General features: G+C 42.4%; 1 protein-coding gene across 1 annotated transcript in view; it reads left to right on the forward strand.

Moving 5' to 3' along the window:
• The window catches only part of gabbr2 (gamma-aminobutyric acid (GABA) B receptor, 2), a 969,806-nt gene that overhangs the window by 758,264 nt on the left and 187,538 nt on the right, over positions 1-24,004 (forward strand). The window contains exon 11 of the mRNA XM_041183971.1: positions 13,075-13,207. Within this exon, the coding sequence (XP_041039905.1) occupies positions 13,075-13,207 (133 nt within the window). The remainder of the gene's footprint in view (positions 1-13,074; positions 13,208-24,004) is intronic.

Consider the following 24,004-nt stretch of genomic DNA (forward strand, 5'->3'; position numbering starts at 1 on the left):
AGTCAGCAGCACACAGCTGCATTAAGGCTGTAACTAATGCCCTGTCTATTCATGTGGGAGATCAGATTAATTTCCCTGTAGATTTGACATCTCAGACACAGAGAACCACGGCCTTTGCCCAGTTAGTAGGCTTCCCTCAGTTGCAGGGTGTTATTCATTGCACCCATGTTGCCATAAATGCCCCAACTCAACATGCAAACCTTTGTCAACCAGAAATCCTTCCACTCAATCAATGTACAGGCAGTCTGTGACCACAACAAGGTCTTCCTTCATGTGTGTGCAAGGTTCCCTAGCAGCTGCCACGACTCCTTCTTATTAAGGAGTTCCCAACTCCCTTAGCTATTTCAGCAACCAATGCAAATCCATGATTAGCTTCTAGGGGACATGGACTATCCATTAATAACTTGGATAATGACCCCCTTTAGTAGCCCACAAACAGAGCAGAGCGCAACTACAACAGCAGGCATGTCGTCACCAGAAATATCACTGAGAGTCAACTGGCATTTTAACAATGTGGTTCAGGTCAATAACCATCAATGAGTTGGCTTCAGTCACATTCAAATGGCTGAAACTTAGCAGCATAAACATGGGCCTCATCATATTGCAAACACACATGGTAATAAGTCATTCACAACCTGACCTCCTCAGATGAATGCCAATGACTTAAATGAGGGGCCATGCTGCCAAATTGTCCATAGTCAAATGATGCCCATAATGCCGAGAGTGAAATGATGTCAGAATTCAAACCCTATACGTGCTGATAGAATTGGATGTTGTAGCATACATGCAGATAAGGCATCTTGTGCATGAGGGGCCTATAACTGTGCACCAACAGCTTGTTGAAAGAATTTGCACCACCATCCGTTCTGGCCAAAGATCCAATTTCTGATGTGGGTGCCACATGCAACATTCCTGGTTTCTATATAGCTCTGTTCAGCACACAAAGCACACCCAGTGACACCTGGAATACAGATGCAACCAAAATAGTGTGCAAACAGGACAGCCAATATTATCTGCACAATATGCATGGCATCTCAAGCTACGAGGCCTACACCTAGGCCCATGTGTAACAATGCAGTGTGGATGAATGTTTTGCACCCATGTTATGACTAAAGCAGGTATTAATTGCTGCGCAAACCAAATCCCAGAGGAAGCTTGGCTTATGGGCCATACCCATTTTCTTTGTATTCTGCAAACGAGAAGGGGACATACTGATCTGAGCAGTAAAATGTTCAGTAACACTTGGGATTTTAAAAATTAAAAGTAAAAGTTTTACTGTCAAGAGTAAAAGCACACAAGATTACAGATACACAGTTAAACCTTGTCTTACAAAACATTCCCCCAAAAAGACTCTCTACTTGGTCAGACCCACAAGTAAACATCTTCTAGACAACAATCCCTTAAGGGTTTTAGCTATTAAAAAAATCCAGTAATACTACTCAAGGCAAACTGCTGTAGCTTCAGTAAAGGAATACCACATGACCTGTAACTTTCTTCCAAACTGCTGTGGAAATCCAAACTTCAGAATAAAACTGCTTTTTACAGCCCAAGACTTTTTTGGCTTCACTGGATAGTTGAATCAAACTGCATCCTCCCCCAGCTAAAGCTCCAGTTGCTACATCTCACAGCTCAAACTCAACAGCCTAGCTCCAGCTCCAGCCATTACAGCTCAAACAGCTCTCCATAGTAACTCTAAAATACCTTTTTTCCCTTTCACCTCAAGTTCCATTGTTTTCACACTTGTTTGAAACTCAGATCCCTCCAGATATAAGAGCTATCATGTTTCCATCTTGTTTTTGCTTTCGGGTCAATAAAATATAATAGCTCCCCTTCTATTTAGCTATGAAGCATCTGCAAGATGTAAACATAGCTAAATACAGCAGTTTGCCTTGGATCTCTGTGTCCATCCTTTCTTCTTCTACTCTTGTTCCTCATCAGAGGTCCAAGGCAAAGCTGCATAAACTGCTCCCATGCTGCTGTGAAAGCTAACAACAGGAAAGTTCAGATCAAGGTGAATGAAGTCCAAGACAAGTGAAATGACTTCCAAGAGATGGGCAATTACCTGAAAGGAGTGTAAGCACACTCTCAGAAGATGTGCTGTAAGCACCAACCTCTCGCCTTGACAGAGCTGAAACTCTTTAGTTTCACTCTTTGAAGGCTTCCCAGCCTGTCAGTTTTACTGAAGAAGCACTCTCCAATGTACACTCGCCTGTTTAACTTTTGTAAGTTCCACACAGTCTAGAAACTCATGCACTGGCTGTTAGAGTATATTTTGAATGAATTAGGGATTTAAATATTTTAATTACTTTTCCGACAGCTCCATGTATGTTTCTTGCTCACCTGCAAACCCAACTGTTTTAAACCTGGAAGCGGGGAAGATCTTAGTAGATTTCCAACTTGATGCCACTCTTTGGGACTTTATTTCTCCAACTCCACCCAACCCCCAACACCCGGACCTGAACATACCCTCTGTCCCACCCCACTGGCTGGTTGAAATTCTGTCCCATGTAATTCTATGTAACAAATTTAAAATGTTCACAATTGAAGGGAAAATTAGAAAATCTTTCTTTACAGAGGTGATTAGAAAGTTAAATTCTTTACCAAAAGGCATTGTTTGAAATTGATCATTTATTTTAAAAAAAGGATTACATATTTGCTTTAAAAAGAACAGTATTAAAGGTTTTGGAGAGCATTGGATTAAACATATCAACATGAATTTTTCAGATGACGGGTTCTTGTGTTCCCCACCGACACCAACTGCTCCACAGCCAATTTGCAATCCAGTGAGTGTTCATTGGCTGCAGGCAGGCTTCCGCACCTCAATCAGGAGGAAGTCCTGCCATAGAGAGTTGCTGACTAATTTGTGCTGCTGTGGACAGCAGAGGAAGTACAACAACACATAGGAGACCAAGGGCAGAATTTTGCCCTCGGATGGTGTGTGGGCCCCACCGGCTAGGCGGTGAGCGGAGAGCCAACCGCCGCTACCGAAACAGGGCCCGCCGCCATTTTGAGTGGGGAGCCAATTAAGACCCACCCAGCGGCCTGCCCGACAGGAAGCACTATGCGCTTCCTGTGCAGGGAGGTGGGATGGAGTCCCTAACTGTCAAAGTGCGCTTTTTCACGCTGCATGCGAAAGAGCACACTGTTCCCTGAGGCAAAGTCCTGTCTCAGGGAGATTCGTGAAAGCTAAGTAAAGTCTAAAAATAGAAAAATATTAAAATTATTAACATGCCCCCTCATGTGACAGTGTTACACGAGATGGGTCATGTTAATAATAAACACTTAAAATTTATTACATTTTTTTAAAAATGGACATGAAACTTCATCCCGCTAGTAGATGAAGTTTCATGAATAACCTGGAGCCCGCTGGGGCTCCTGGCCTGCCCGCCAGCCTTAAGCTTGGACGGGCAGGTCTTTAATTATCTAAACTAGCCTGTTAATGGTCTTAATTGGCCGTTGACAGGTCGGCGGATGAACAGCTGACTTCGCTGTCTGCCCGCCTTCCTGAAAATTTAAATGGCCCGGGATGATGTCGGGGATTCCTCCTGACATCATCCCGCGTCATTTTCCCCTCGGCGAGTAGGCCCCACCCCTAAATCGCCAAGGGGAAAACCCTGGCCTAAGTGTGGGAACCAAAGGCCCAGGTAAGTTGAAGGTGTCCCAGGATGGGGAGGGCATGGAAGTTATGGGAGGGCATGAGCAGGGGCGGGCAATCAGGTTATCAGGGGAGAGGCCGGGAGGGGAGGAAGGTCCGGAGGTCAATGGACCTTAAGAAGGGGTGGGTAGGGGGTGCCCAACTTCAGAATGGGCTTCTGATGGAGACAGTCCCCCCACCCCACTCCCTTCTCTACCAGGGCGTAACTCTGATGCATTTTGGACTTCCCCCACGGAGATTCAATGTTCCCGCCAGCCTAAAATTTGAGGCTGGCCTGGAAACGGCACTTATGTTTCCATTAATTGGCCTCTTTATGGCCTAACCTGAGGCAAGGGTGGGCTTCCCGCCCGATGCCCTGCCCACCATAGCGTAAAATCGCTGCGTGGTCGGAGCGTTTGGGAACCTGGAGGGAATTCCTTTCCTTCAATTTCACACTCCATGCACCCCCACCAAAAACCCACCGGTGGGGGAGTATAAAAGTCTGGCTATGGAGAAAGGGACCAATGCAGATGTGATGGGTCAGATGATCTTTTTCTGTTTTCTGTAATGTAATATTCTGCGCTCCTTTATCATTTGTAATTTTGAGAAATGCGGTTACTGTTGTGTAGTTGATGTATTTGTGTGTAACATCTTTATTTTGGTGTTTATTGTAGTTTCTATCCTTGCCCTTTGATATTTTCTTGAACCTTAATTTTCATGTTACGTCGTTTCCAGATGGCCAACAAAACTTGTATCCAGTTGCTGCGTGGCATAGTATGCAAGTATAACATGCTATGACATCAGACCATCACAACACAGCAGCAAATTTTCACATTCAGCCTAAGTGACACGAAATAACAGTTATGAGCGCATAAAATTAGGACAGATCAAGCCTGCAGTAAAACTGCTACTTTAACCTTTTTTTGATTCCTATTCCTATTTGGCAACTGGCATGTTTAATCGAAAATGTTACTAAAGTCATGGCTCTGAAATTTCATGATAGTTCTCCTGACAAACCACCATAACTACAACAAGGGGCCAGATGAGTGCCCACAGAAACAGTGTTGCATGTTGAGAATTTGAACCTCAGAAGTGACTGTGAGGCCGTTGATTTGCCCTAAAAAATTCAAGCTGTTCTCTTGAGGTTCTTTAGAGAAGAAAACCTGCCACCTTTGCCCACTCTGGTCTATTCATGCCTCCAATCCCCACATCAAGGTAGCTGAATTTTAATTGCCCTCTGGAGTGGCCTAGCAAGCCATCCAGTTGAATCAAGAGGAAGGGACCACCACCTCCACCTCAGGCAAGTTGGGATGAGCAGTAAATGGCAGTCATGCCAGCAACGCCCACTTCTCACAAATGTATTTACAGGATAACTCATCCAGAGAGCTGTGTGGGTACAACAGGCCAAACACACTCCTTCTGGTCTATAATATTTTGTGATATTCATGATGAATAAGTATGAACTTGTCAATTTGCTGCATAGTTTACTTATCCTGCCAGAGTTAAATGCTGCCAGTGAGCCTACTCAGTCGCACGTGGCACAATATCAAGAAATAAATTAGCAATATAAAAATGTAGTGCACAGCATTAACGTTGAATTACATGGTTAAAGAGGAAGCATTTGATACAATAGGCTTCAGACTTCTTTCTATTGCTGGTGAGTGACCTTGAATTAATGTTGCTTTTCAACTGTGCACCTAACATCAATCTTCAGTTTTTACCAATTGAAACAGTCAAGCTATTAAATAACATTGGAAAATGCCAACTTTAAAAAGAAATTCTGCTAATTAAGCTGAGGAATAATGATGCATGGAAATAAGATTTTGTATGGTGTTGATGCAAGTAATTAATTCCTTATTTTAATAAATTTATCAAAATTGTGGCTGCTCATAAAATGTAGTGGGATCTGGGAAGCAAGTACTAACAGACCACCTGACCATGTTCAACATTTCTCTGACTATTCCTCCAAATTTAATTTGTGCTTGTTAAGGTCATTAATGAAGAGTTTGTGTAGCATTTCACAGCTCGACAGCCAAAGTGTGAAGTGAATATTTTAATCCAGATCTACATGGCATTACTGAGGTAAATAAATGGGAAAATATCCATTCAACACCAAAATCATCAGAGAAATTGATAGATCTGTTCTGTTGCCCAAGCATTGAGCATAAAAGATACTCTGGGGAGCATGAGAAAAATTAAATGAAAGAAAAACAGTAAGATAATATTCAAACTAGTTATCAAATTGATGATTGCTATTCCACTTTAAAGCAACTAATCAAAGATGGTAGCTGTGGACATTCCTGAGAAGAAACAAAAATGCTAATAGGAAAACATTTATTTTCTAAGGAGCTTTGGGGTCATCCCTCCCACCTCAAAAAATGTTGATTTGTGATACTTTTCAGTTGATGCAGTTTTGAACATTGTGGCAGGTAAGGTAATCATATTTTCTGACCAGGCAATATGAGCTGTTGTTTTCCAACTCCATAGCACTGAATTAATCATAACTCTTACATAAAGATGAAGGGCTCCACTGCATTTCAATTAAGTTAATGATTCTACATACGCTATTCTCACAAAGGCCACTGCAATTGTCCAGTGACAAATTTAGCCATCAACCTCTGAAATATTTATTCTGTGTCATTCATCATATTGATTGCATTTGCTTTGAAAAATTTATTGTCAGGTTTCAAAACTATAGTCTAAGACATAAAATTGACCCCTAAAAACTGAACATCACTAAGTCAAGGATTGGTTTCATTTTATATACCAAGAATTGCCCAAAAAGCATTTATTTATATCAGTTTCTGGTGTCTACGAGGAGGATTAGGCTATTCAGCCTCTCAAGCCTGTCCCACAATTCACTGAGATCATGGCTGAATTGTATTTGACTTCCTACACCTGGTTCTGTATTTTTTTATATATATCCTTGGCTAGCAAAAAATCTATCAAGATCAGATTTAAACTAATTCATTGAGCTCGCATGCCTTTTGAGGGAGGGAATTCCACCCTTCTACCACCCTTTGTTTGACGAGGTGTTTCGTGACTTCTCTCCAAATGCCTGATTCAGTTTTTAAGGTGACAGCTTGAATTTTCACACAGCTGGAGAGGCTCTCTGGCCGGAATCTTCCAGCCCCACCGTGGCGGGATCCCCCACGGAGCAGCCGGCAAGCCATTGCAATCTCCGCTCACATCGGCAGCACCAGGAGATTCCACCGGCCTGAGGAGCTGGAAAATTCCGAGATCTGTATTTGTGAAAATGGCTCCAGAGGCTGAACTGGAAGTCACGACCCCCAACATTTTCACAAGGGGGGAACCAGGGGCGGGTTAAACATAGGCATAGATTGGACATTGATTGGCATGGAGGCATGAGGGGCAATGGGGATGGATGGAGGAACATATGTTGGCATGGAGAGTATGAGGGGCCATGGGGGTGGGTAGAGGGGCATGATGTGGCATGGGTTGGCATGGATGGGGCATGGGGAGTGTGTGGGGGTGTGTGGAGGGGAGTGACGGGTGAAGGCTGCGGGGCTGTTTCATTCTTTTCTTCACAGTCCTGGGGCACCGAGGCAGACCTTTTTGCCCAGCCCACCTCCGCACCTGGCAGCCCCTGTGCTGCCTCCAAACCCTTTCCAGCAGCGGCAGGCCTGACTCCCATTTCACTCTGCCAACCCCCCACCCCACCCCTCCTAGAACAACAGTCCAGCCATCTGGGGAACTCTTTCCAGGGTTGGGTTTGTGAAGTTTGGAATTGTCCCAACTCTGCACTCCTGATCCGGAAGCAAAAACTCGTGCTTACGTTCTTTGACCTGAACTCCCTCACCCAGCAGAAAAAGTTTCTCTACCTATCTTATCAATTCCTTTCAACATATTAAAGACCTTAATCAATTTTTTTTTTTATTATTCATTCACAGGGTGTGGGCTTTGCTGGCTGGGCCAGCATTTATTGCCCATCCCTAGTTGCCCTTGAGAAGGTGGTGGTGAGCTGCCTTCTTGAACCTCTGCAGTCCATGTGGTGTGGGTACACCCACAGTGGTGGGTAGATGGTGCACACTGCTGCTACTGTGCGTCGGTGGGGGAGGGCCTCAATGTTTGTGGATGTGGTGCCAATCAAGTGGGCTGCTTTATCCTGAACGGTGTCAAGCTTCTTGAGTGCTAACCTTCTACATTCCAGGGAATACAAGCCTAGTTGATGTAAAACTCCTTCAGAGTCCAAACCTTTGAGCCCTGTAACATCCTGGTGAATCTGTGCTACGCTCCTTCTAAGGTTAAAATACTATTTCTAAGGTGTGGTGCCCAGAATGATATAGAGTATGCTAGATTGGGTTTAGCTAGAGTTTTGTAAAGCTGTAGCAAAACTTTCACCTCTTTATATTCTAGACCTCTAGGTATAAAGGTTAACCTTTGATTTGTTTTTGTACCACACTGCTGCATTTTAATGGTTTTTTAAAAAAATCATTCATTGCTCATCCCTAATTATCCTTGAGAAGGTGGTGATGAGCTGCCTTCTTGAACCGCTGCAGTTCATGTGGTGTAGGTACACCCAAGTGCTGTTTGGACTTCTAAATGGACCTCTAAATCTCACTGTTACTAGATTTTCACCATTTATGTAATAATGGTCCATAACTTCCAACTAGCATTAGATTGAGGTGGCCACAGGAATTAGAAGAAATAAATGCACTCTTACAAGCCCTTGAAAATTACGTTGACCCTTTTGTTGACCGGAGCTGCATCAAAAAGCTCCTCACAGGCCCCACAGAAGTGCAGCTCTGGTGGATTCAAGGAGGCCACGCCCCCTTGCCGTAAAGCAAGTAAGTTTAAAGGGCCCAGTGAAATTGACAGACCATGGAGAAGGTTAAGTGTCCAAGGTAATTGAATAAGATTTGGGGGATGGGGAGGATCGGAGGGCAAAGGTTGTGGGAATTGGAAGGCGGGGGCGGGGGGATCAGCGGGCAGGGGCTGGGAGGGTCGGAGATCAGGAAGGGTCAGATGTTGGGGGGTTGGAAGTTGGCGGATGGGTGGTGGGGTGGGTTTGGAGATCAGGGTGGGGGTTGGGGGCCAGGTGGAGATGGTCAGAGATCGGGGTCGGGGGGTTCGGAGGTTAGTGTTGGTTGATGGGGGTGTTGGGGGTGGGGAGGGTCGGAGGTTGGGGGAGTAGGGATGTCGGAGGTCTGGTGGGTCGGCCATCGGGGGTTGGAGGTGGGAGTGTCGGAGGTCAGGTGGGTTAGGGGAGATTGGAGGTCGGGGGGGTTGGTGGGGGAATCCTAGTGGAGCATGGATGGGGGAGTCCCATGGGGGGATGGGGTGTGAGGGGTTGGGAGTGCCGGGGAGTCCCATGGGGTCAGTCTGGGTGCTTACAATAGTTACCTAGAAGTTAGAAGAGGTTTAAATTCTTCTCACTTTTTCTATTGGTGTAACCCTGGTGGAACCATCTGAAGTTTGCAATTTAAATCACATTTTTGGATAGTTCCCACAGCAGCGCAATTGTCCAGAGGGAGTTAGCACTTCTGGGCAATTGCTGTGCAAACCCTTACCTGGGAACTTCCAAGAGGCGTTCCCCTGCGCATCTTTGGGGCACCCCCAAAATCCGACACTGGGGAGCTGGGAAGTTATAGCCCATTCAGATCTATCTTTTTTGGATTCAAAATGGATCACTTTACACTGACCTTCATTAAAATCTATCTGCCACCATTTCAGCCACTCGTTTCATTTATCAGTGTCGCTTGATCATGTTACGGTCCTGCCTATGCTACTTAGTATATCACAAAACTTTGTCTCACCATAAATGGTGCAAATATATTTTAATAAAAAAAAACCTTGCATTTTTATGGTGCCTGACCTGTTGTTTTACAAATTGATTCTCGGGCTTACCTACAAAACAGTGACTGCACTTAATAAGTAATTAATTGGGTGTGAAATGCCTTGAATGCCCTGTGAGATAAAAATTGCTTCATAAATCATGCTTTTCTTTTGTTTTGATGATTATCAGATGCCACTGATTATCATAAACTAATAATAGAAGAACATTTTTCAGTTACGTTGTTTCCAATGAACAGAATTTTCTCAGCCAAGTGGAGGCAGGATTTGATGCATGCGAGATAGTAAAGACCCAAAAATTGAAATTGGATCAGGGTTCCAATGTTATCCCTCTCTCTTCTGGCTTTCCCTGGGGCAGTTTCCAAGTTCGAGTGGGGAACCCCCTTGGGTCTGGAGGGAAATGCAATTGACCCAACTTAAAAGGCAATTAAGAACATTTATAACCATGAATTCCTTCTTTCCCAATTGCAGATAGGTTTCACACTTTGTCTATACCTCATCAGGGTTACTGAGGCAATTGGGTACACAGCGGAAAGAGCCTTTTCAGTGAAACTGACAGGCTGGGAAGGCTTTGATCAGTTACACTAAAGAGCTCCAGCCATGGCCATTAAGAGGCCACTGTACAAAGCACTTCATTCGAGAGTGTTCTCACTGCTTGACAAGTGGTTGCCAACTTTGTGGAAGGTATGTCACCTGTCTTGCACTTCACTCATTTTCAGCTGCACTTCCCTGCTGCCAGCCTTGAACACAGCATGGGAGCATCCTATGCAACTCCGCCTTTCACCTCTGCTGAGGATCAAGGGTACAGGCCACAGCACCACTATCAGCTTTAGCAGCTGAAAGAGCAACAGTAGCAGCAGCAACAGCTGTCTTCTCCTCAGACAACTAGCCCTCCATGGAATGGACACTAAGCCCGAATGAGGCCAGATCCAGCACAGAGTCTACAGGCAGAGGATCATCTCTCTCGACAACCTGAGCACCAGCACCTCAGGAGACTCAGGCTCTCATGGCAGGTCACTGCTCACAGTTGCAGCCTCTTGGACCAAAACCTCTTTTGTAGTGGAGCAAGTGGACACACATTGCCAATGAATGACAAAGCGCCTGTCACTGGAGGGCCAAACCCTTACCTCTGCATCTGTACCTTTTGCCAAGTTGTGTTCTCCCTCCTCCTGTAAGGAGTGAAAGCGGAGAGATGTAAGTGTTTGTGGGAAGGGGGAAAGGAAAACATTTGTAGATGGTGACTGTGAGGCATGGGTTGACAATAGGTTGAGAGTGAATGTAAATGTTTGGAATGTGAGGTGCCAGGAGAGAGAGGATTGAAAAGAGCTGCAAATGTTTTCCTGATGAGTTCCATGAGAATGCTGGGACAGTCAGAGTGTGGTGTGTTATGTCACTCACCTTTCCTGCCCTTCTGAGGTCCTGGATCCTGTTGTAATGTCTCCAGGCTGGAGGAAACACTCCTGTTGATGACTTCCTCGGCCACTTCCACTCATAACCTGGTTGGAAAAGTTGTCCTTGGGAGAACTTATCTGACTGCAACCTCTCAGATCCTACAGCAGGAGCTCCAGTGACAGAGCTGGGAAGCAATCTTACCAGGTCTCCCCTCCATTCCTGAGGTTGCTGTAGCCTCAAAATTCCAAATGCTGGTGAGCCTTTCTTACGCATGCTGTGGTCCCTTTAACTAGTAATCCTTGTATTGACTGAATGAACATGATGGGAAGCCAGGAGGCAGGATGCGACTGCTGTTGCTCTGGAAAAGAACTCAGCAAAGCCTGTACATCAGAAAATCAGGTTCCCAACCCTGAAAATGGCCTTCCCATTCTGGCAGGAACTAAGTCGATAAGATTTCATCCCCCAGTGCTCAATACTGCCATTGATCAAAAGTGGTACTCATAAAATGGTTAACTGTTTACTGTTGGCTGATAAGATTATTAGCAAATGATATGAACATTTGAAACAGTCAAAAAGCTGTTGGTCAAAAAGCTGGCTCAAAAAAGATAGCATGTCCATTAACAATATATTAAGATACTTGCATACACAAGGAATATCACATTATAGCGCAAAGTGACAGATTTAGCTCCCATATTAGCACAAATACAACAGCCCAAAAATCCATGGGGGTAACATCTGACAAACATTGGGTCGTACCTACTGGAAACCTCCATTGCTCACACTTGCCAGAGAAACTTCCAAGTCTTTCGTTTTAGTAATCCTGACAGGCGCCTTCAGCTTTCGAGGAATATCTCAGACACCTGCCCATCAGGAGAGGTTGCAAAATGCAGGCGATGTTGCACACTCTGGGCATTACAGAGCCCTCCTCCAGAAACACATGGGTCATGGTAATCAATCTCCCTCTATTAGGGACCTAAACAATACAATATTTTAAAAAGAAATCCAGGATGTCAAACCTAATACCATGAGGTGGGCCTTGGGCTCCTATCAACTCCCAGGCCAGCAGAGCTTTTCTCAGTTGCGCACACCAGCTTGCCAGTGGATTCCCAAACAGGATTACCTCCCCCTCTCTCCCCGGTTGCTCTGCCACTTCTGGCATGGGTAATTCTGTTCCCAACAGATTGAGGATCTGTCCCAAAGAAGGTCCAGTTGAGACTGGTGGGGAAATGAACATTGGGATGTCTTGTGACCTGAAAGGTGTTTTGTTACTTGAGGATTTTTTTTTATTTCCGCAAACAGTATTCATTATAAAGCAACAATAGATTGTTGAACATTTTTCAATTGCGTTGTTCCCAAGTAGCAATCACAGTGCTCATAACTGCCATTGTTTAAAAGTGGCATTCACAGATTGGTTGCCTGTTTACTATTGGCCAATAGGATTTGAGTAAATCTGTTGGCATTTATCCTTTTCTAGCTATCGTTGTACATTCTGCACTTTCAATATGTATACATTTAAATAGTTTGTTTGCTGTTTAGAAGTTTCCAGGGATCATTATTGTAGGTGAGTTGTGATTAACTGATCATCTTCTTGTTACTGCTAGTGAGCTATCTTTTTCAGGATTCATACATTATAAAAATCCAGAATCTTCATTAGCAGTTCAAGAAGCGCAGGACACTCTTGCATTTTGGGGAGGGGAAGGGGGATTCCATCGCTACGTGTAGATTTACTTTTAAATCATTTTTCAGTTAAATAGACTTTGTTTTCCAGAGATAAAAACAAAAAACTGCGGATGCTGGAAATCTAAAACAAAAGCAGAATTACCTGGAAAAACTCAGCAGGTCTGGCAGCATCGGCGGAGAAGACCGCAGATGCTGCCAGACCTGCTGAGTTTTTCCAGGTATTTCTGTTTTTGTTTTGTTTTCCAGAATGTTGGATGTCATGGTTCCCCATATTGTAGTTATTCATTCCTTTTTTATAGCTTGCGATCATTTGGAAGCTCAAAATCCTTCTAAGTATCTATGTTTGTTTTACTTTCCAAAATGCAAATTTGAACAGATCTGATAGTTTTCAATCTCATTTATGCAGGTTTATTTAAGAAGTTCTTCATGAATTAATAAAAAGAGATAGCCATTACACGATCATTAGTTGTATAACAAAGACCGCTCTTTACTACAAGAACCAAAGAATGACCCTGTTAAAACTAAAGTTGCCAATTGTCTGTTCCTTTCTGCAGGTTGATAAAGATGTCCAGCCCCTACATGAACAACCTTATTATCCTTGGGGGAATGCTCTCTTATGCTTCCATATTCCTTTTTGGCCTTGATGGATCATTTGTTATGCCTAACACATTTGAGACCCTCTGTACTGTAAGTACTGCACAGGCAGGATTTATTAATGTATATTTCTCTGAGCAATAATAGTACTTACAGTCTCTTGGTAGCATAGCACTTGACTATTGCTGAAAGGAAACATGTTTCCGAAGTTTTTTGTCTTGCACTCATCAGAACATATATGAGAATGCCAAATTTCAAATGATTGACAACAATTTATACAATAGGAGAAAAGGATGCTGATTGGGTGGCAAGTCGACTATGATTGGCTGTGGCACTGCCATGGAGAAAGTAATGGGAAAATACCCCAAGTTACCCTGGAGAGGCAAAATATCTCAAAAATTTGAACAGCTTGACCAAGCCATTTTGTGTTGCTACTCTGCAGTGGCTACATAAGTGGTATTTTCCACTAACAGGATGATACTGTCAGTCCTAAAAGGCTTTCTACCTATGACACAATTGACTGATATCATATTTGAATTTCAGTGCTGGTGCAATTCCCGGTACATAGGCCATATGTGCCAGCAAATGGCTTAACAAATCAAGCAGTGGCTTGGATTTTTGCTTCTAAGATGAATATGGTGAGCTGAGAAATTTCCCACCTCAGGAACAAGTGCCCTGAATGGCAGATTCTGGGCAGCAGGGTAGGGGTGCTGGGGGGTGGGATGTTGTGGTGGAGTTGGTCTCACCAGCCCACAAATGGCCACAGGGGCTGTGGAGTGCCAAGGCAGGCTGATTAAGAGGCCCACCTTGGTTCTCAGGGACTTCATTCCAGTTGTTTTCTTAAACTTTAGCCCTTACCCTTCATACACCATCACTGCAACCACACACTCTTCATGCCCATACAAGCCAATGCATGCCAACCCATGCTGCCAGCCACCCCAATAACCCCTTATAATTCCTATGCCAACTTAGTGCCAATTCCTGTCCCCACTCACCACCCCTTGCCCTTATACCCTCCATGCCAATTCACCAGTACCAACCATGGGCAAACTTCAGGAGTCATGCTAAGGTGAAATAATATAAAATTCTGAATATTTAGTACAATCTTCACTATATAAAAAAACCTCTCATTCAAGAAACCCCATTCAATACATTTAGATCTGCTCAAGTACTTGATCCCTTATAAAAACAAACATTTGTTTTCATAACCCCGCACCATAGACAGCTAACTCTTTAATAATCTATTTGAGCTGTAAGTCAAATTTAACTTACAACCCCCTCACTTTTTTGAATTACCCAGGAGCTTGGGGAGCTGATAGTTCCCCATTGTTTTCTCCAATACAACTCCTCAACCAATCACAGTCAACTTGCCAACCAAGCAGCACCTTTATCTCCTGTAGCATTGTTGTGATTGATTGAAATTTGGCATTCTTTTATTTGTCTTGATGAGTGCAAGATGAAAAGCTTCTGCAATGTGTTTCTCTTTTCAGCAATAATAGTAACTTATTTTCAAAATTTGTTCTTGGGATGTGGATGATCTTGGCTTGGTAACATTTATTGCCTGCCTCTAGTTGCCCTGAGAAGGTGATGGGCCTTCCCCTTGAATTGCTGAACTCCTTGTGCTGATGATCATAGGTAGACAATTCCAGGTTGTTGGCCAAGTGACAATGGAGAAATGACAGACACATGTCCAGACCTGGAAGGTGTCTGACTTGAATGGGAAGTTGCAGGTGATGGTGTTCCCAATATGATGCTGCTCTTGTCCTTCTTAGAGGTTAGATATTGTGGGGCTTGGAAGTGCTGATGAAGTAAGTTTGGTGAGTTGTTGCATTGCATCTATACATACTAGTAAGCTAGTGATGAAGGAATTTGGTATTGGCTTCAGGTCAGGAGCATCAAGGTTATCGAACAAGCTAAGGATACAATGAAATGTTCTACATACTGAGCCACTGATATGTGATTTTAGTCTATCCCAGCAGCATGGAATTTAGAGGTTACTGTCTTCCTGATAAAGTGCACGGCTACTATTTTTTTTGAGGAAAAGAAAAGCCAAATCTCGGATTCATCGTAATTAAATCATGTTCAAGTGCCATCACTTATTTTCACAAATTTCTAAATTGCGAAAGATTTACCAAACTCTTAAGATGTAAATACAGGCCTGTTTTAATGTCTGGCTGTCAGCACAGACTCAATTTAGCACTTGTTTGAATTTTTAGTGAACTTGCAGCAACTTTAATAATAAAAACAAGTGCAAAGTTGTTTTATCCCACATTTGCTCTGAAAGATCGCTTTTAAGCATCATATTTACAGTTAATCGTGACTCCTGTCAGAACAGTAAGTACCTGAGATCAAATTTCCATTATGTGTTTAGCCGATATTTTAATACCTTTACTGACATTGAACCAAGAATGATGAACTGTAAAACATTTAACTAGAGCCCTTTCACTTGTCCTAAGGTTGATCAGATAGCCATTTTAATAGGTTTGCCTGCCTTCTGGTACTTTCCGGTGGGAGAAACAAAGGAAAATAACAATCCTGGGCTGGCGGTGCAAGAGATCCCAATTTCAAACATGACAGTCCTGGTGAAACAACAATGTTTGTGACCCTGTCATAATATTTTGTGTGGATAATAGCTAGTTGAGTTAACTATTGAATGTAGAAGTATTGTTATAACTGGCAATAGTACCAAAGTGTGTTATTGTGCTATAATTTTTTTTATGTAACGCTACAATTTACAACCCTCCCAGAAAGGGGGGTGCTATCAGAATAGGATTAGTGAAGTCACAGGATTGTAATTGCAGTAATGAGAGATCAAGGCAAAGGGGAGAAAAAAGTGAAGTCTGCTGAAAATTTTGAGTATAACAGAGTTTGTCTGACACCTTCAGTTCCTTAAGTTCTTGAGAAAACCTTTTAATATTTCACCTTTAGAATTAACTAATTAAGTTTGGTTTTATGGTACAAAGCAGGAGGATCAAAAATTATTGTAGACATAGGATGAAATAGCCTTTATTTTGCAGGCCCTCTTGGAATTGTTTCATAACCAAGGAAACATTTTTTGACGTTGTTAAGTTTTTAACGGGGTAAACCAAAAATAGAGAAAAAAATAAACTGCATTAATTGTGGATGAACGACAGTTGGAAAAGAAAGAGGTTTGCCACCATTTATCAGCAACTAAATTAAATGGATTTGTTTTTGGCCGATCAATCTATATGATATACTTTGTGTTTCAACATGAAATGAGATACTTATTTTTCATGTAGATTTTATCTTGATTTTGAAGGTTAGTGGCCTTTTTTATAATATGGTAGAAACTACATATGCTCAATTTGTACCAAACCCTGTTGGACTTGGCCAGATTTAAACTTGAGAACAATTTATTAACACAGCACTCTATTAACATGAGTCACAGAGCTTAACAGTGTTGACAGCTTAGTATTCATAATAACATTCAAATTAATAATAACCCATTTATCCATCATCCTAGTTTATCATTGCTGCTTTTTTCACAGATAGAACCATAGAAAGGTTACGACGCAGAAAGAGGCCATTCAGCCCATCGTGTCTGTGCCAGTGGTTACATGGTTAATAAGATCTATTATAAAATGTATTTTGGATACAAGGGTATGAGGTGTGATCTTAACATTGACAAAATAACTGTCTTTATGCAAAAAATAAAGTACCTCCTCAGTATCAAAAAAAATGGAACGAGTGAAAAAGCTACGAAGTTAGTTGAGAGGCAGAATAATTATGAAATTTCAAAACACAGAACAATCTACTGAATTTCATTTAACGTTAGATAACACCTGCTTCCCCTACTTACACTAAAGCTACCAGTGTAAAAGATCAAAGTTTTTTGGTTATAGTATTCCCTATACAGGAGAGACAAAACCTTACATCTCTGTGGGAAACTTGTTTTCACACCATAACCTTACTGACCTTGTTGAAAACGTAACTATTCATTTTGTAGACTTTTGGCTGTATCAAACAATCACATTTGCTAATTAAAAACAATTTTGTGTAATTAATTACACATAAAAGAGCTCTCCAAAGCTAAGTTACAGACTTAAATTTAAAATTTATTTTGTGAAATGCACATAAAAGTATTCCCCCAAGAGAAGTTACAGACTTAAATTAAAAATGAATGCAATGTAATTAAAAGCATTTCCATCATGGGACCTCAACTCAATTACAAGCCTAGTGTCATAATAGTAGTCTACCAAATCTGTAAAGGCTGTATACAGTTGCAAAAGTTAGATTTTCCACGTGTTAGCTGTTTTTAGTTTTGACTAATTTTAGTTAAGTTGCAAACTAACTGTATGCAATTAGTGCTTTCCATTTCTTTGTGTTCTCCATGCTGCCCTGCTGACCTGTTTGAATTTGGTGCAGCTAGTGATTTAAGTTCAGTTCTCAAAGGTGCTCACTAATTGACAGACTAACCCTAAATCTGCCAACAAGAGAATATTACTACCCCCTGTCCCAAGAAATTCAAACAATCTTGTGACTTAAAAAATGATGTAAAAAAATGCTACCAGAAATGAAAATGGAACAAACAACACCACTTTGTTCAAGAAAGAAATAAGAACTTAAGACCATAAGACATAGGAGCAGAAATTAGGCCATTTGGCCCACCGAATCTGCTCCGCCATTCAATCATGGCTGATAAGTTTCTCAACCCCATTCTCCCTCCTTCTCCCCGTAACCTTTGATCCCCTTACCAATCAAGAACCTACCTATCTCGGTCTTAAATACACTCAATGACCTGGCTTCCACAGCCTTCTGTGACAATGAATTCCATAGATTCACCACCCTCTGGCTAAAGAAGTTTCTCCTCATCTCTGTTCTAAAAGGTCTTCCCTTTACTCTGAGGCTGTGCCTTCAGGTCCTAGTCTCTCCTACTAATGGAAACATCTTCCCCATATCCACTCTATCCAGTCCTTTCAGTATTCTGTAAGTTTCAATCAGATTCCCCTTCATCCTTCTAAACTCCATCGAGTATAGACCCAGAGTCCTCAAAGGTTCCTCATATGTTAAGCCATTCATTCCTGGGATCATTCTCGTGAACCTCCTCTGGACCCTCTCCAGGGCCAGCACATCTTTCCTGAGACACGGGGCCCAAAATTGCTCACAATATTCTAAATGTGGTCTGACCAGAGCCTTATAAAGCCTCAGCAGCACATCCCTGCTTTTATATTCTAGTCCTCTTGAAATAAATGCCAACATTGCATTTGCCTTCCTAACTACCGACTCAACCTGCAAGTTAACCTTAAGAGAATCCTGGACTAGGACTGCCAAGTCCCTTTGCACTCCAGATTTCTAAATTCTGTCCCCATTTAGAAAATAGTCTATGCCTCTATTCTTCCTACCAAAGTGCACGACCTCACACTTGCCCACGTTGTATTCCATCTGCCACTTCTTTGCCCATTCTCCTAACCTGTCCAAATCCTTACGCAGCCTCCCCGCCTCCTCAATACCACCTGTCCCTCCACCTATCTTTGTATCATCTGCAAACTTAGCTAGAATGCCCTCAGTTCCTTCACCTAGATCATTAATATATAAAGTGAAAAGTTGTGGTCCCAACACTGACCCCTGCGGAACTCCACTAGTCATCAGCCGCCATCCTGAGAAGGACCCCTTTATCCCCACTCTCTGCCTCCTGCCAGATAGCCAATCTTCTATCCATGCTAGTAACATGCCTCTAACACCATGGGCTCTTATCTTACTGAGCAGCCTCCTGTGCGACACCTTATCAAAGGCCTTCTGGAAGTCCAAGTAGATAACATCCATTGGCTCTCCTTTGTCTAACCTACTCATTACCTCCTCAAAGAATTCTAACAGATTTGTCAGACGTGACCTCCCATTGATGAAACCATGCTGACTTTGCCCTATTTTATCATGCACTTCCAAGTATTCTGAAATCTCATCCTTAATAATGGACTCTAAAATCTTACCAACGACGGAGGTCAGGCTAATTGGCCTGTAATTTCCTGTCTTTTGCCTCACTCACTTCTTAAACAGGGGACTTACATTAGCAACTTTCCAGTCCTCTGGGACCCTCCCTGACTCCAGTGATTCCTGAAAGATCACCACTAACGCCTCCACTATCTCTTCAGCTATCTCCTTCAGAACCCTGGGGTGTAATCCATCTGGTCCAGGTGATTTATCCACCTTCAGACCTTTCAGTTTTCCTAGCACCTTCTCCTTGGTAATGGCCACCATACTCACCTCTACCCCCCCGATTCTCTTGAACTTTGGGGATGTTACTCGTGTCTTCCACTGTGAAGACTGACGCAAAGTTCCTCCGCGATTTCTTTGTTTCCCACTACTACTTCTCCAGCGTAATTTTCCAGTGGCCCAATGTCCACTTTTTCCTCTCTCTTACCCTTTATATATCTAAAAACCTCTTGCAATCTTCTTTTATATTACTGGCTAGTTTACCCTCATATTTAATCTTCTCCCTCCTTATCTCTTTTTTAGTTATCCTCTGTTGGTTTTTGTAGGCTTCCCAATCCCCTGGATTCCCACTGCTCTTCGCCGCATTGTATGCTTTCTCTTTAGCTTTTTTGCTGTCCCTGACTTCCCTTGTCAGCCATGGTTGCCTTGTCCTCCCTTTAGTATGCTTCTTCTTCCTAGGGATGAATTTTTGCTGTGACTCCCAAATTACTCCCAGAAACTCCTGCCATTGCTGTTCCACTGTCTTTCCTGCTGGGCTCATCTCCCAGTCAATTCTGGCCAGCTCCTCCCTCATGCCTCTGTAGTTGCCTTTATTCAACTATAATACCATTACATCTGATTCCAGCTTTTTCCTCTCAAATTGCAGGGTAAATTCTATCATATTATGATCACTTCCTCCTAAGGGTTCCTTAATCTATCCATAAGAAATAGGAGCTGGAGTAGGCTATGCAGACCCTCAAGCCTGCTCTGCCATTATCTGATTGTGGCTTTAAGTCCTTTATCCTGCCTGCCTCCCCATAACCCTTGACTCCCTTGTCAATTAAAAACCTATCTAACTCAATGACCCAGCCTCCACTCCTCTCTGGGGAAGAGAGTTCCAAACACTTAACAGCCCTCTGAGAGAAGAAATTCCTCCTCACCTTAAAAGGAGATTGTTTATTTGAAACGGAGCCACATCATTCTAGATTCCCCCACAAGAAGAAATACCCTCTCAGCATCTATCCTGTCAAGCTCCCTCAGAATTGTAAATGTTCCAGAAAGATCATCTCTCATTCTTCTAAACTCCACTGAGTACAGGCCCAACCTGCTCAACCTGTCCTCATAAAACAAACCCCTTCTCACAGAGATCAGCCTAGTGAACCTTCCCTGAGCTGCTTCAAATGCAAGTATATCTACGTTAAGTAAGTGACCAAAACTGCACACGGTATTCTAGGTGTGTTTTTGCCAATGACCTGTATAATGATGGCAAGACTTTTCTCGTTTATATTCCATCCTCCTTGCAATAAAGGCCAACATTTTGTTTGCCTTCCTAGTTTCTTTCAGTATCTGCATGCTGACTTTTTGTAATTCATTTACAAGGATACTCAGGTCCCTCTGTACCACTTCTACAGTCTCTCCCCATTTAAATTATATTCTGCTTTTCTGTTCTTCCTAGCAATGTGGGCAACCTCACATTTTCCTGCATTATGTTCCATCTGCCAACTTTTTTGACAACTCACTGAATCTACCTATGGGCAGAATTTTACTGCCCCAATTCGGTGGGGACGGGGCCGTAAAATGCAGTAAGACCTTCTAAACCTCATTGACTTCGGCAGGAACGTAACATCCCACTGTGGTAAAATTCTGCCCTATATCTCTTGCAGACACTTTGTGTCTATTTTCTACAATACACTCGGTCCCTTCATCCAAGTCATTCATATATATATCATAAATTGTTGAGGAGGGGAGGTCTTGTGATGCGATAAGTAGCATCCCTGCCTCTGAGCCAGAAGCTCTCGGTTTAAGTCCCACTCCAGGACTTCATGCCCAAGGAAAGTGTGTTCATAATGTGGCCAAACGAGTTGAGTATCAATCTTCAAATTCTTCCAACACATACCAATGGCAGGCAGTAAGAGCAGGAGAGATTTCCTGGTCAGTCATGTGATGGAAAGAAAATTGGAGTCTCTATCATCATTATTCATCATTCCGGAGTACAATGTACATGTAAAAGTGCGCATCGCCACAGAAACTCAGGAAATCAGTCAGTTGGATAGTTGGTGTGGATCAGATTGGTGCCAATGGCAGGGGGTTCCATCCCCTTTCCAGTTGGGGCGGATTCAGGACTTGCCTCCTTGCCCTACCCATGGTGAAGATTGCAGCTCTGTGGATCAGACCTGCCTTCATACAGAGAAATAAAAAGGAGGAGAAAGAATTAGTTGAGGCCCAACACTGATCCCTGTGGCATTCCACTAGGTACAGTTTGCATTCCTAAAAATGACTTATTTATCCCGATTCTTTGTTTCCTGTCAGTTAGCCAGTCCTCGATCCATGCGGTCACTTATTTTAAGACCCTAGAATGCAGGCCATTAGGTCCGGGGGCCTTGTCAGCCTTAAGTTTCATTAGTATTCCCATTTCTTCTTCTCTAGTGATTGTGGTTGTTTTAAGTTCCTCCCTCCCTTTTGCCTCTTGATTTTCTACTATTCTTGGGATTTTTTTTTGTGTCTCCCACTATGAATCTCTGACCTGCTCTTGTAGCCATGGTATTTATATGGCTGCTCCAGTTCAGGTTCTGGTCAATGCTAAGTCCCAGGATGTTGATAGTGGGGGATTCAGTGATGGTAATGCCATTGACTGTCAAGGAAAGATGGTTAGACTCTCTCTTGTTGGAAATGGTCATTGTCTGGCACTTGTGTGGTAAGAAGATGGTTGGGCCTAGTACATTACTCTGAGGAACTCCTGCGGCAATGTCCTAGGACTGAGATAATTGGCTTCTAACAATCACAACCATCTTCCTATGTGCCAGGTATGGCTCCAATCAATGCAGAATTTTCCCATTGATTCCCAATGACTTTAAACTTGCCAGGATTCCTTGATGCCACACTCAGTCAAATGCTGTCATGATGCCAAGGGCAGTCACTCTCACTGCCCTCTTGAATTCTTTTGCCCATGTTTGGGCCAAGGCTCTAATGAGGTCAGGAACTGAGTAGCCTTGGCGGAATCCAAAATGAGATCAGTGAGTAGATTATTGCTGTGTAGGTGCCACTTGATAGCAATGCCTTCCATCACTTTGCTGATGATCGAGGGGTGACTGATGAAGCGGTAATTGGCCGGATTGGCTTTATGTGGACAGGACATACCTAGACAATTTTCCACGTTATTGGGTAGGTGCCAGTGCTGTATCTACTGAAACAGCTTGGCCAAGGGCACGGTTCATTCTGGAGCACAAGCCTTTAGTATTCAATGTCATCTGAAAAGCATATATTACAAGCATATATTCATTGTTTGCTTTGACAAGTGGATATTTAAAAATCTGAAGATTGAAATGCCCTATTTATGTTCTCATTTCATGTTTATTGAGCCAATCTTCACTCCCATTCTTTCCGCTTTGACTCTCCTCTGGATGACAGTGGTCCATGTTAGGCTTTGGTTCCAGAGGCAGCACTAGTCTTCAGCCTCCTCTCCCAGTTAACTATTCTTCTTCATGTGTGAGCCTAGGCTCTGGTATTTATAGTATGGGAGCCATCTTAGTTGAGCCCATTTCTGTTCTTAACAAACATATAAATGTACACAAATCCCTCCCTGTAAATATTACTTGACAGTAATTAGAATTTTGGAAACCTGTCTGAATTTGGCACCATTATTTTGTGCAGGGGCAATGCAGATAATTATGATGTCCCCACCACTGCTCCAGCTGAAATCAGCTAACCCAGAGCAGATCAAGAATTAGATTTTCCTGGTCTGTGTGACTCAGTACCGCATCATGCAATGCATTTACCCACAGAACTATGGAGACATAACAGGGATAGATTCTTCACTTGAAAGAGTGCTTCACATTTCTGAAATATTCTTTTATTCAATGGCATCTTTTTTCTTACTGTACAATTTCTGCCAGTGCTCCATGACAGGGCCGCTTTTTGTAAAGAACTTCTCAATGATGCTTATTTTTTTGTGCAGGCTATTCACAAGATTCACCTGATGGAAATAAGCATTTTTATGTTAAATAGCCCTTTCCAGAATATCCGTCTCATTTTGGGGTCCAATTTATTTATTTATTTATTTTGATTTTCCGCTCATTCTGATATGCTTTTTTGAAAATTGACTTCAATGCTGTAAAACAATATCCGAGAATTACATTTAGTTCAAGCAGTTGTGTCGTATCAAAGGAGTATGCCAAGACCATAATAGAAAATTTACCTTATTCCACAGGGCTCACGAAACAATTCTCACAAATATGATGAATACTTTGTTTTTAAAGAAAACATAATGAGAAGATAATGTTTCTGAGCTTACGTTATGAGATACTAGAATGCAAACATTGATCTCCTCAATGACAGTGAAGGCATTTAATTGTTTATTCTTATCAGGTTAATATCTCTGCTAACATATTGGAGCTTGCACTTTTACATGATTATATCCCATGCTGTAATTTCAGGTCATTGTCTTTAACCTGTCTCATAAATGATACTATTTGTTAAGAATTTCTAACAGACTAATTATAAAGATGAATCATTAGGACAAACCCATATTTCTTAATTCACATTAAAGGACAAGTGGAAGGCAAAATAACAATGTACTTAAAAGATAAAGTTGCATCACTCTTGATTCCTGTGTAAAGTTTGGTGAGTAGCATGCAAAACGAATTAATTAATTTTGGGTGAAAGTTATAATAGATTTTCTGATTGTATATTTTTTAATTGAGTGAAATACTTCAATTAAGAGCAAATTATGTTCTATAATCA

This window comes from Carcharodon carcharias, chromosome 3 (assembly GCF_017639515.1).
Source record: "Carcharodon carcharias isolate sCarCar2 chromosome 3, sCarCar2.pri, whole genome shotgun sequence".
NCBI classification, from domain to species: domain Eukaryota; kingdom Metazoa; phylum Chordata; class Chondrichthyes; order Lamniformes; family Lamnidae; genus Carcharodon; species Carcharodon carcharias.